We start from the raw sequence: 12,261 nt of genomic DNA, 5'->3' as shown, positions 1-12,261 counted from the left end.
TGATTGTTTATTTATTTGTAATTATTTCAAAATACTGTCGAATCCCCCCCCCCCCCCCCTTGTATCATTCGTGAGGAGGAAAATATATACATGAACTTATCTGCTAAAATTCTGGGGTTTGAAGACGTCACATGGATGTCTGTACCATAGATATTAAGTAGATAACTCATCAAAAGAACCTGACATATGGGTCGATAGACATTAACCTCAGACTCAGGTAAATTCATTTATGGCGGGGCAAAAACAAAAATGAAGAAACAAATATGGCTTTTGCTGAATGTATACCAACTTGACCAACCATTTTTTATCACATATCCTCCAACTCCATGGATCTAGCTTAGAAACTGGTATGTTAAAGGATTTGCAATATTGTCAATAGTTTTGGAGTTGAACACTTCAAGTGGGAGATTAAAAATCATATACTTGTTTTATTTAATAATGCGATTACTTTTACCGACTATCCTTTGGATCCATTGGTATGTTATTGGAGTTAGCAGTTGAAGGTTATGGATTCCAGAGAACTTATGCACGTAATGTTTTCTTCAATCAGATAAGTAATAGAATAAGAGAGGTTTAAAGATAGATTAGGAATTCAAAAAAAAAAAAAATAATGTGATTACCCATTTGGTAGTACTTTTTCTCCCCTTTTAACTTTAGTTCTAGCCTTAATCATATTATGGAACAAAAGACAAACTTTGCAGCTATCTTAATTCATCCACTAGCACCTCGTGCCCCAATAACAAAAGTTCCTGATTATTAAAAAAGCTGATTGCAGCTGATAGTCTTTGATTAACTAAATATATCTGGAAAACTTAATTCGAATAAGTAGTTAGAACTTAGAAATCAGCTGTTAGCTTCCTCAACTAACCTTGTTGTAGCAAAGTTGGACAATTGGCACGAAGACAAAATCAGCTCAGGAGATCCTATTAAGTTGTAAAACAGGCCTTTTTTCTAACCATTAATTATATAGTATGTTTTTAAGTCTCATAAAATGAATTTTGTCGTGAATTTTGTCATATTCAGGAGACAAGATGCTGCTTGCCAAGTCTGAATTCTAAACAAACAGAATCCTTCACCTATTCTACTCAGTTTTTTCATCATCAATATATCTACCTCTACCAACCAACTTTCACTGGAAAGAAACCTTAGGGGGGAAAAATAAATATGTAAATTTTGTGCAGTTCTTTTCTGTATACAAGGGTAAGATATCTGCAAGTTTGCTTTCTCATCTTCTTTTACATGTTTTCTTTAGGTAATGACCGGAAAAACTTAAACCTCATAAACTTGAGTTCTTGTATCAAGGGATTGCTTCAAGTATAAGAAAAGGTGGGAATATTACGAACCTACGCTTTCTTGGAAAGTCTATAATTGAATTTAGCTGACCCTGATCAGTAGTCGCATTGCTTTTTGAAAAACTTTGTTGACACAGCTTTCAAGTTCCTGAAGCCAGCTCCAGTTCTGGTGCTCAGTTGTGGCTGCTGCCTCCAATTGACTGGAAGTTATGGTTGCAGTGCTTACTTGTTTCATTCGATATCCAATCATTTTCCTAGCCTTTATTACCTCATTTTTCTGACCTGAAAAATAGAAATCACAAGAAATCCACAAAACATTTGAACAAAATATTGGAAGGAAGAAATGCCAATCCTTCAACATGAAAACGGTATCAGACGTGAACACCATAGAGGAAGTAAAGAAAAGAGTGAAAGAATTTTCAGCTCTTACCATTCAATTCCATGTAGGGTTTGGAGGACTCTGACCAGAGAACAAGGGTAGGGGTGATAATTGTTAGAGCTGCCCAGAAGAAGAATATCACAACAAAGGTTCTTCCACTCATTTTTCTAAGGAAATACTGGTTCAGTTTTCATTAGTGGTTGAAGATCTTTAATGGAAGCTTGTTGGGAGGGAGAAAGCCAGCGAGGGAAAGAGACAGATAAAACATTTAACAAATTAGCTGGCCATCTTTAAGGAACAATGTTATTATAAAACTTAATATATTAATTTTCAAATTTAAATATTCTTTTTCTTAACTAATCCAAGTCAAGTACAAACAACAAACTTGTGGAGATTACTGTGGTTCAGTTGTTGGAGAGTTGCTATTCAAGACGTGTGTGCATGATTAGGCATCCATCTGGCATATCATATCATCCCCCAAGTCAATTTTCCCAAGGCTACACCTCCACTCGGTTTACAACTACCATTGAGAACCTGATAATTGGCAACTTCAATAATTTAAAGCTTCAAATATTGAGTTATCAAGCTTGAAAAGAATTCCTGGGAGCTTTCCCTGATGGCTGGTTGATTACTGATGGCAATGTAACATTGGTTTCGGCCAACCCTTCTTTATACCATCCACAAAGCCAATACCAGGTCAACAAATAACTATGAAAGCAACATAATTTTGGAGCATTGATTTAGCTAAATTATGGGAGAAACGGGCCAACACTTCAAACAGTGAAAATAATGTATCGACAAATACATAGGAAGAAGCTTAGAGAAAGAACGATAACTAATTTGATGTCGAACATAGTCGACCAGGCATGTCGATCGATCGACAAAGTAAAACAGATTTTCCGATATGTAATTGACTCTTCCTTCTAAAGTCTAAAAGCATGAAACTTTTTGTTTCTTCTCTTTCTTTAAAGGACGTCGACGACCTTCAGTCCATCACTAAACCCAGGCCACTGGCAGTTGTCCTCTTCCCGGTATACCTCTGTTGAAACCCACAAGGAACAAGTTAATGTTATATTTCAATGATTGAAGTTTACCACAAATTTTAAGGAGGGAGAGTGAGGAAACAGCAGAATCAAAAATGGGTCATTAAAACAAAATCCAAGCTCTGAGCCTCTGACCTGTTTCCCCATACTGAAAGGAACATATTTATACTTGATCATGTGCATTATCTGACGCTTCATCGTGAGAACAAACAGAGCAATCCAATAGAAGAGTAATATGGGCCAAAATACAGGAACATCAAATACAGAAAAGAAGGTCATCAAGAAGGCCATGCAGAAAGCTTTCGTAATGGAGTACCTGAAATACCATGATCAACTAAGACCAGAATAGACATATAGAAAACAATTTCCAGCAAAATCTGGGGAGCTCCGAGACGATACTTAAAGATAAATTTGAAGCCAAAATCTTAGGAAAGATAGTTCATTCATCAAAACAAAGAAATTCCCAGATGGAAAAACGGGTTGTTTAAATTACCAAAACTTGAACTCGGGAAGTCGGCGGATGAAAGGCTTGAATTCGTCGGAGCCTTTAGTCGGCAACGAGGCTCCATCCAAAACCTCGAGTTCAGGATCAACCTTAGGCGACAAGAAACCAATTAATAGATTCAAGATGTAAATTCCAAGCCCATAGGATACGATATAAAAGCCTTGCACAATGTAAACGCGCAGAACGTAAATGGCTGCAATGACAAGAGTTCCAAGCCATCTTTCGGTGACATGTGGGGTGGAACGATCCAAATAGTACTGAAATGTCCGAGAGAAATCGCTCTTCCACTTCGCTATCGGCGCCACCGCCGTGGCAGCGTCTTCCCCTAATCCTTCCATTTGAAATTAATTTATTATATTATAGTATTCCCTAAAAAAATGGAAATATAGATCATGATTTAGGAATTATTATATAAACAAAGGAAAATTAAATAAAAATGTAAGAAATAAATTGTAAAAAAAAGGAGAAATTAGGGTTACCTCTGATTGAAGATGAGTATAGGGTTTAATTACAGGGATCAAATCAAGGTAAGAAGATTTTTAATTTTTTATGGATCTGCGGATTTTCATGAAAATAAGAAACAAGATAAGGACAAAATTTCAGGCAGTTTACAGTTACACGGTTTGCTCCGCGCGTAAGCATCGAAACGCACCGTCGTGATGACGTTTTGGTTAAATATAATGTTTAAAAAAATAAAGAAAGAAAAAGAAAACGTAATCTCTTAAGCCCAATTTATTCAAGACTCGAGAGCTCAAATCAAGCGTCTGGGGCCTAGTGGTGAAGCCCCAAAGTTGGCCTGAGGGAGGCCCAGGCCCAAGCTGTAGGCTCATTTCTCCATTTCGAGCTTTATTTCCCAGCCACGCAGTGACCTGGAAATTACATAGTCGCTGCAAAAGTTGGGCAAAGAAAATCGCCGATCAAAATTTTCCAAAAGAAAGGCTGACGATGGGAACCCTAGGGAAAGCCATATACGCCGTCGGATTCTGGATTCGCGAGACCGGTCAGGCCCTCGATCGCCTCGGCTGCCGCCTCCAAGGCGACTACTTATTCCAAGAGCAACGTGAGTTTTACCCATTTCTCTGCTTCTTTTCTTTTCTTTTCTTTTCCCTCTTCAACTTATATTACTAAGCGAATCTCTGCTAATGCAAAATTGAATAACCGATTGAATGTATAGGGATTTTCAGCTGATTTTGTACCAAATAATTTGTATTTGTTCCATTTTGTTACTTAATTTTCTTTTATGTTGTTCTTAAACTGTTAGCTTGCTCTGTATAAACACATAAAGTCTAGTTATGGATATTTAGCTATAATTATACTGGTTAATTGGTTGTTTACTTTGCTAATTAATGTGGAAATGCGGCTGCGTTTTACTCTTATTTGTTATAATTACGGTTTGTGTTCAAAGATGAGATTTTGTTTATGTTGCTTTGGCTTGCTTTCCGTTATCTGACTATGCGCTTATGGTATTCTTCTTTTCTTAGTTTGTAGGCATCGGACTCTGATGAACATATTTGATAAAGCTCCTGTGGTCGACAAGGATGCATTTGTAGCCCCTAGCGCGTCAGTCATTGGTGATGTTCAGGTGGGAAGAGGATCATCTATTTGGTATGGGTGTGTTTTAAGGGGTAAGATCCTTGTTTATACACACAATTTGGTGTTTTTGTTTGATGAATAAATTGTATAAGTCTAACTAAAATTATTCAAGAAAGGATGGTATCCAACTTCATGTCTACAAATTAGCATATCAAAGGTTTAGGGTTATGCTAATTAACTTTTAGATGGTGACATTAATAAACAAATAGGTACTGTTAATGGTAGTCCTGCACTGACGTTTGTTCACTATTTTTTATTTTGAAAACTGTGTTGAATAGAGATATTAGACTTATGTTGATTGTTTCTGCACATTCAGAATGTTTTATGTTTAGCAAATGTGTTTGTTCATCAATTTGGTCTATAGAAATGTGGCTTGTGGTAATGAGGATATAACTTGTTTTAACTTTAACAATTGGTTTAGAGGAATGTAGCTAGTGACTTTAACTATTAGTTTCAACTTTTAGTTGTTGGTATTATAATTATTTTATTTTCTCTTGATGATGTGAGATTTGTCTTCCTAATATGCATTACTATTTCCTTAACTTTTTGGCTTGTGTAAACAATGTATTGATTCACACAAGCAGGATGCTTGTAACTTGCACCTTATCCTCCATCCTATTCATGTCCTATCCAACATCATTTGCTTCTTAAAACTTAAGTGCAACCTAAATACAGTGGACATACTGTTATGAGTATTTATAATTCTTCTTCTTAACTATAAAATCAAGCTGTTTATTATATTGTGAAGATAAATTTTTTGGATTCTACTTTAAAGGCATTTTAGATGTTTGTTTTCTTGCCTCAAAATGAAGAAATGCCCTTGTACATTTAGTGCCTGCACCATTTGTGTGACTGAGGCTCCTAATTGTTCAAATAAGAAATTTGAAAATTGATTCACATTCCTAGGCCTCATACTTCATAGCGAAGCACTATTTTGTACAATGTAGGGTTGTGGCATCTCTCCTGAATAAATCATAAAAAAAGGTCCCCTTTTGTGTAGTACCTTTTTAATGCCTAGGAGTAGATTTTGACTCTTCAGTACCATATCTCAGGAAGAAGGTTTCTGAGATCAACATCCTACCCCCAATATCTTTCAACCACCCTGTGTACAAGAAGCTATAATTTTCTTCTTTATCTGAGTTTGTTCAACAAGATTAAATTGTGGTTGTGTAGGTTTGGGTTATTTCTTTGACATTATATTTTACTAGATTTTGTTGATAATCATCCTCAGTTTTTCTTTGAACAGGGGATGTCAACAGCATTAGTGTAGGATCCGGAACTAACATACAAGACAACTCCCTTGTGCATGTGGCAAAGTCTAACATAAGTGGGAAAGTGCTATCAACTATCATTGGGGACAATGTTACTGTTGGTAAGTAAAATGGCGTTGGCCCTAAATTTCATGTGAATTAATGTGATGAAGTTCCTTCTGTTTGTAGGCTATAATTGACACTTCGAAATGAGCAGGTCATAGTGCTGTTTTACATGGCTGTACTGTTGAGGATGAAGCATTTGTTGGCATGGGAGCAACACTTCTTGATGGTGTAGTAGTGGAGAAACATGCTATGGTTGCTGCTGGAGCACTTGTGAGACAAAATACAAAGATCCCTACCGGGGAGGTAGTGTGAACTCTCTCTCTTGGACTTTGTTCTTATGGCCATATTCTTGAATATTTTTTATGAACTTATTGATTTATCTGTTTGTCAAAGGCACTTTCATTTCTTATGCTAGCATGTATAAATAAAAAAAATAAACTGGAAACATGCATTAGAAGTTACAAAACATGGAAAGAAATAGAAAACTTATACTTAAGAAAACATAAAGATAAATAGGTGTTATGATACCTGCTGGTGATTAATATAGTACAGAGATGGTTTCTACTGCTTGTATTACTATTTTGAGCCACAGAATGCTGGAAAAAAAGTAGTTAAAAGTTTTACTTTGGATGATACTGGTTTTCAATCTTTATTTGTTTTTAACAGGTGTGGGGAGGCAATCCGGCGAAGTTCCTGAGGAAGCTAACTGATGAAGAGATAGCATTTATTTCTCAGTCAGCCACCAATTATACCAACCTTGCACAGGTACATGCAGCTGAGAATGCAAAGCCCTTCGATGAAATTGAATTTGAGAAAGTTCTCCGCAAGAAGTTTGCTCGTAGGGATGAAGAGTATGACTCAATGCTGGGCATCGTACGTGAAACACCCCCAGAACTAATTCTTCCAGATAATGTCCTACCAGATAAAGAAAAGAAGTCTTCACAAAAATGATCCTTTTCACAAGATATTTTTTTGTTTGCTTCAAGCCTTGAGATTTGGCATCAAGGAATATTTGTTGCTATGTGCAAGTAAGTACATGGCTGAAGGATGATTTTCTTTCCCAATAATACCGGACAAGTTTTAGCCTAGAATCATGGCTCCTTTTTAGCATTATGCTCTACTCTTTGGATGGTCACTCAGAGACTCATTCCAAGACCGGAGGAATGTATTACTAAGATGCTTTTATTCTTGATGATTGTGATTTTGTACTCATTAAACTCATTCTTGGCCCCTTCTGACTATGATGGGTCACTTTGCGTTGGTGGGCAGTTGGTGAGCCACGTTCAATTACATGGTCAGGACTCGGGAGGACAAGAAGGAACCAAACTAGGGTTTAGATCTCTTTATTCTACAAGTGCCCCTGGGCGAGCGAGGTAACTCACTGCTCATAGGATCTATTCCGCTCTCCCGGAGATCACTGAACTCTGCTGAAGCAGGTTAGGCGCTTTCCACATCAGGAAGCACACTATTTGTAATGTTGATGTTGATCCGCAGGCACTGGCATTCCTAGGACTAGTTTTCCAGGCTTTACTCGACTCAGTCGGGGCAGAAGTTTGAGCTCAAATTACAAGTTAATAAAAATAATTTTAGTAATTGGATCTTTTTTTGCAATAATTAAAGCGTTGATCGGATTTTTCTTTCTTTAACATATGTTTTTTAATTATGCATCAGGATGTTAGTGCAGTGAGTGAAGCTTAACCACTGATTAGGTAGTGGTGAAGCCAATGATTACCTTAAGCAGAAAGCTTAAACCAATAATAAAGAAACCATCATCGTCATGGCTCTTGCCCTGCCTGGAAATAATTTAAGTTAGAATCTAGAGGAAAGCTATATCCAAAATGCTTATTATATAACTTTCGGCTGGGTCATGGAAATATTTGAAGCCTGCAATGAAGTATACGGCCATCCTTTTGTTTGTCCTTACAATTATAGTTTTTTTTTTCATTTAATTCAAGAATTAAGTATATACTATATTTAAGGTAGGGCAAGGGTCAAGCCGACACCAACCACAAACGAACTGCAATGTTCACATCTATATTACAAGTAAAAGAAACATGTGCTTATGATTATGATCTATATTATATCAAGATTCGAGAATCCATTCCTGTTTTCGGAAAGATCGAGCATGTGCATGAGTTTCCATGAAATGCTACAAGCAAATGCAATTGTAATTGATGTTACAAAGTTGGTTTAACAAATTTAACCCAAAATCGTCAAAACCTTCATTATCATTGACAGCAAGGATTCATTGATTTTGTTTTCGAGAAATGGATTGCAACGTTTTCTTCAGGAAAAATGCTACAAATTCTAACCAATTGGGACCCATTTTGAACCAAAAAGAAAGTCTCCTCACTTCAATTAAGATTATTGGACCGACATCTCAAGTCAAGTTCGAGTAAACGTTTACTGACAAACAAGACTCAGCCCTCGAAATTTCCCAACCATGGATAGCTCATTTCTCATTACCATTAACCGACAAACCCAGAACACAAGGTAAAGCCTTCTCATCACCTTTCTAGGGCTGCCTAATCACAATTCAGAATCCACACCATTCTTGGAGCCAAAAGGCCCTATTTTTTATTAAAAATAATAAACAAATAAGGAAAATAAATACTACTAAAAATAAAAAAGGTATTTTTTTAATAAAAAAAGAGGTTGACTAGGAGAATAGTGGAAGAGCGCTCACTGGAGGACCTTCTCCACATGCTGCAGTACGGAATACGCATGTTCGGGTCTCTGCCTATATAATATTTATATGTTCATTGAAAAATCTTAGAGAGCTGCAGGAGCTTGGGAGGCTAGAAATAGTATTTGAGGGAGTAATCAAAAGCCATTACAGCACCATCTATGGGAGCAGAAATCATGGTAAAAAACGGGGAGGCTTGTGTTACGATGGAGGCGAAGGCTTCTCTTATACTGGGACTACAACCAGCTGCCCTCATTGATCACGTGGCTCTTGTGGATCAATCCTTGGTCGATCAAATTCCCGGTGAATCTGGTGGCTCTTTTCCGGTATTTTGGTTTTTTTAAATACCTTAACTTCCGATCTAGCTTTTTGTTCTTTTTCTACCTTTTCTTACTTGCTGTTGACTGGACTTATGCAATTTGTTTTAATTTGTCTCGCTATATTTCTGGGTTTTTATCATCAAAATAACCCACATTAGCTTTGAATCAGTGTTTTTCCTTTTTTTTTTTTAATGTTCTGTGTACCGGGCTTAAAGAATATATATGTTTTTTCTTTTGTTTGAGAGTAAGTGGGTAGATTTTTTTTTATTGGTTGATGCATGTGAGTGCGGGGCTTTGTCAGTAAAAGTAAATTATTAGGGCGGCTTATGGCTTATAGACAAGAGTTATTTGCTTTGACCTGCACAAATTCCTCTGTTCTTTACTTGTTGTCATGTTTGATAGTCTCCAATGCCAATGACGTGGCCTTGTCTATCCATTTTTTCTGTTCCAAACTTGCTTCTTTTTTATTTCCTACCTGTTGTCATTTTTTTTTGTTTTCTTACCTAGTTTGGTCCTAACTAATAACGGTTTTCAACCTTGGAATTGAAAAATTTTAAGTTGTTTTCTTGTTTGATGGACATGAGAATAATCATATATGGGGATGAGGTTCTGTGATTATTTAAGGTCAATGGATTTTATCTATTATGTAGGTGGCAATCGTGGAGCTTGAGCATATATTAAGGGAGTTGAAAAAGCACATCCTTGCTTCAGTCGATGATCCATCTCCTGTGAAGACTATGGCTGGAGGAAGTGTTGCAAATACTATTCGGGGACTTAGCTCTGGCTTTGGGGTTAATTGTGGAATGATCGGGGCCTATGGGGATGATGGGCAAGGTCAATTGTTTGTAAGGAACATGAACATTAGTGGAGTTAATATTTCGAGACTAAGAATGAAGAAGGGACCGACAGCTCAGGTGATCTTCATCATACAATTCCTATGGAATTTAGTTGTGTTTTTAATGCTAAGTGCTGAAACTTTCTTAGTGAATGGTATGGTGCAGTGTGTTTGCCTAGTTGATGCATTCGGTAATAGAACAATGCGCCCTTGCCTATCAACTGCCGTAAAAGTTCAGGTGAATTTCACAATCCGTTTTCGTATTTAGTTTAAACCTCTTTCTTTATTGATTTAAAGGATTTGTGTCTGCTCCTTGCTAAATACAAACTTACAATAAATTTGACTCCCCTTTGCTTTTCAGGGGGATGAATTGACCAAAGAGGACTTTAGTGGTTCTAAGGTGAGTCCTATTTTATGGAATTAAAACAAAAATTAGGATTACTTGTTTGTGGATTTTTTTTTTTCAAAATTCTTGTCCTGTCTTTCTTAACAAGGGGACCTTGTTCTCTTGGATCTTTTTTATCTTTTTGTTATGGTTTTCTAATTACCTAAGTAGAATTTGCACTTTTTTACCACATTATATCATTCAGCTCTTGGCAGCTGGTTGGATTTCAGAGCATTCAACTTAATGATGTATCTTTCATTGCAGTGGTTGGTGATGAGATATGGGATATTCAATTTGGAAGTTATTCAAGCAGCTATAAGAATTGCCAAACAAGAGGGTCTTTCTGTCTCCTTGGATTTGGCCAGTTTTGAGGTAATTGGAATAACTTTATGTTTTGCTGAAGGCTGAATGCAATGTTATGCACAGTGTGAAATACCTAGTGTGGATTAATATGTAACTCATACAGTTTCTTTTCTTAGAAATTTTAAAAGTGATGATAATAGTAAATTCTTCAGACTTATGGTTGATATTCTAGTGAAGTGCTCATCCATGATTGCCATCTAACTTCTCCTCAATTCTCCATTATTGTGCTTTTCAATATCAAAATTTTTAGGTCTGAATATTTTATCTTATAAAGTCTGTGACTTTGGTCAGATGGTTCGGAATTTTAGAGTACCTCTTTTACAGTTATTGGAGTCAGGGGATATAGACCTCTGCTTTGCCAATGAGGATGAAGCGCAAGAATTGATAAGGTGGCTGTCATTTTTATTTTTTTTTTATAATGAATGGTTTTTTCAGGATCTCGGAAATTGCTGCTGTAACTGCAGTCATTAGTTGCTGATTTTTTTTTTTCCATTTTACTTCTTTAGGGGTAAAGAAAATGCGGATCCTGAAGCTGCACTGGAATATCTGTCTAAATATTGCCAATGGGCAGTGGTTACATTAGGGCCCAATGGTTGCATTGCGAAACATGGACAAGAGGTTGGTCATTTGCAACCTTGTAGAGTAATTGGAGGTTTTCATACTTTTCGGTTTTTATTGTTTAGAAGTGTGTTTCACTAGGTACAAATGTTAGAGATAATTTCAATTTATCATTGCTTCCATTTAGGGATGCACTTCTACTCTAACATGGCTAGTTGCCAATCTCAACTTGGAAAGTATGGCCAAATTGTGCCCTTTTTCCATAAATATTTTGATTTGAGATGCATGAACTGGCCTTTACCTCGTTTTGGTCGTTAAATGATGCATAGTTGAAAGCAGGCAAACTAAAATTTCCTTCTATGACAGATCGTCCGAGTTCCGGCTATAGGGGATGCAAAAGCGGTTGATACTACAGGAGCTGGGGATCTCTTCGCTAGTGGTTTCTTATATGGATTGATCAAGGGATTATCTCTTGAGGAATGTTGCAAAGCTGGCTCATGTAGTGGTGGATCAGTGATTCGTTCACTTGGGGGTGAGGTAACACCGGAGAATTGGCAATGGACGTACAAGCAGATGCAGATCAAGGGCCTCCCACTTCCTGATATTCGGAACTGATATCTCCATGACAAAAGAAGCATTTATTTTCACTCTACATTGCTATGATTTATTTTTTCTAAAGAAAAGGGCTAGCTTTAGTTGCGTTTTGGGGGTGGATTGACTTGTGCACACGACTCCTCTTTTTCAACAGAAACATTAACATACGCAATGTTGTGTCATTACTGAATTATTCTGTAGAAACTGCATTGCAAGGATTTCAATCCTTCATTTTCAGTGTTACCAGAGGCAAAAGTCTAATGTTACTTCGTTCATTTTCTTTTCTTGAAATGCTAAATGGAACTACCGAGTTTCAGTAGGATGTCCAATGGTTTGCATCCATCTTAAGTTCGGCTGGCAAAATTAAAGTTTGTGCAACTAGGAACTAGCAG

At 36.8% G+C, this 12,261-nt stretch overlaps 4 protein-coding genes across 4 annotated transcripts; 2 read left to right on the top strand and 2 right to left on the bottom strand.

Moving 5' to 3' along the window:
• Positions 1 to 1,134: 1,134 nt before the first annotated feature.
• LOC149519539 (uncharacterized) lies at positions 1,135 to 1,966 on the bottom strand. The gene is made up of 2 exons (XM_089758098.1): positions 1,723 to 1,966; positions 1,135 to 1,574 (listed from the first exon to the last, which is right to left on the bottom strand). The coding sequence occupies exons 1-2, from the start codon at positions 1,832 to 1,834 to the stop codon at positions 1,375 to 1,377; spliced, it is 312 nt and encodes a 103-aa protein (XP_089614224.1). The 5' UTR covers positions 1,835 to 1,966; the 3' UTR covers positions 1,135 to 1,374.
• Positions 1,967 to 2,382: 416 nt separating this feature from the next.
• Positions 2,383 to 3,837, bottom strand: LOC111309370 (protein RER1B-like). Its single transcript, XM_022908472.2, has 4 exons — positions 3,699 to 3,837; positions 3,208 to 3,588; positions 2,850 to 3,030; positions 2,383 to 2,710 (listed from the first exon to the last, which is right to left on the bottom strand). The coding sequence occupies exons 2-4, from the start codon at positions 3,555 to 3,557 to the stop codon at positions 2,657 to 2,659; spliced, it is 585 nt and encodes a 194-aa protein (XP_022764207.1). The 5' UTR covers positions 3,558 to 3,588; positions 3,699 to 3,837; the 3' UTR covers positions 2,383 to 2,656.
• A 250-nt stretch (positions 3,838 to 4,087) lies between these two features.
• On the top strand, positions 4,088 to 7,774 carry LOC111309237 (gamma carbonic anhydrase 1, mitochondrial). Its single transcript, XM_022908272.2, has 5 exons — positions 4,088 to 4,279; positions 4,701 to 4,844; positions 6,059 to 6,184; positions 6,280 to 6,431; positions 6,795 to 7,774. The coding sequence occupies exons 1-5, from the start codon at positions 4,165 to 4,167 to the stop codon at positions 7,077 to 7,079; spliced, it is 822 nt and encodes a 273-aa protein (XP_022764007.1). The 5' UTR covers positions 4,088 to 4,164; the 3' UTR covers positions 7,080 to 7,774.
• A 1,076-nt stretch (positions 7,775 to 8,850) lies between these two features.
• LOC111309174 (uncharacterized) lies at positions 8,851 to 12,191 on the top strand. Its single transcript, XM_022908151.2, has 8 exons — positions 8,851 to 9,140; positions 9,785 to 10,048; positions 10,136 to 10,207; positions 10,331 to 10,369; positions 10,619 to 10,726; positions 11,009 to 11,106; positions 11,224 to 11,335; positions 11,642 to 12,191. Exons 1-8 carry the CDS (start codon positions 8,976 to 8,978, stop codon positions 11,888 to 11,890), a joined length of 1,107 nt encoding a protein of 368 aa, XP_022763886.2. The 5' UTR covers positions 8,851 to 8,975; the 3' UTR covers positions 11,891 to 12,191.
• The last annotated feature ends 70 nt before the right edge of the window (positions 12,192 to 12,261 follow it).

This window comes from Durio zibethinus, chromosome 3, assembly GCF_047325235.1.
Source record: "Durio zibethinus cultivar Kanyao isolate XHJ-2024 chromosome 3, ASM4732523v1, whole genome shotgun sequence".
Classification (NCBI taxonomy): domain Eukaryota; kingdom Viridiplantae; phylum Streptophyta; class Magnoliopsida; order Malvales; family Malvaceae; genus Durio; species Durio zibethinus.
Note: the sequence above shows the minus strand (reverse complement) of the source record. Positions and strands in the feature narration are given on the sequence as shown.

Excerpts from the sequence above, each read along its gene's own strand:
- LOC149519539 (XM_089758098.1), bottom strand. The coding sequence starts at position 1,834 with ATGAGTGGAAGAACCTTTGTTGTGATATTCTTCTTCTGGGCAGCTCTA. Across the intron at positions 1,575-1,722 it reads ACCCTACATGGAATTGAATG|GTCAGAAAAATGAGGTAATA; the intron begins GTAAGAGCTGAA and ends TCTATTTTTCAG.
- LOC111309237 (XM_022908272.2), top strand. The coding sequence starts at position 4,165 with ATGGGAACCCTAGGGAAAGCCATATACGCCGTCGGATTCTGGATTCGC. Across the intron at positions 4,280-4,700 it reads CTACTTATTCCAAGAGCAAC|TTTGTAGGCATCGGACTCTG; the intron begins GTGAGTTTTACC and ends TTCTTTTCTTAG. Across the intron at positions 6,432-6,794 it reads CAAAGATCCCTACCGGGGAG|GTGTGGGGAGGCAATCCGGC; the intron begins GTAGTGTGAACT and ends TGTTTTTAACAG.
- LOC111309370 (XM_022908472.2), bottom strand. The coding sequence starts at position 3,557 with ATGGAAGGATTAGGGGAAGACGCTGCCACGGCGGTGGCGCCGATAGCG. Across the intron at positions 3,031-3,207 it reads CTTCCCGAGTTCAAGTTTTG|GTACTCCATTACGAAAGCTT; the intron begins GTAATTTAAACA and ends ATGGTATTTCAG. Across the intron at positions 2,711-2,849 it reads CTTTCAGTATGGGGAAACAG|AGGTATACCGGGAAGAGGAC; the intron begins GTCAGAGGCTCA and ends GGGTTTCAACAG.
- LOC111309174 (XM_022908151.2), top strand. The coding sequence starts at position 8,976 with ATGGGAGCAGAAATCATGGTAAAAAACGGGGAGGCTTGTGTTACGATG. Across the intron at positions 10,049-10,135 it reads AGAAGGGACCGACAGCTCAG|TGTGTTTGCCTAGTTGATGC; the intron begins GTGATCTTCATC and ends GGTATGGTGCAG. Across the intron at positions 10,208-10,330 it reads CAACTGCCGTAAAAGTTCAG|GGGGATGAATTGACCAAAGA; the intron begins GTGAATTTCACA and ends TTTGCTTTTCAG.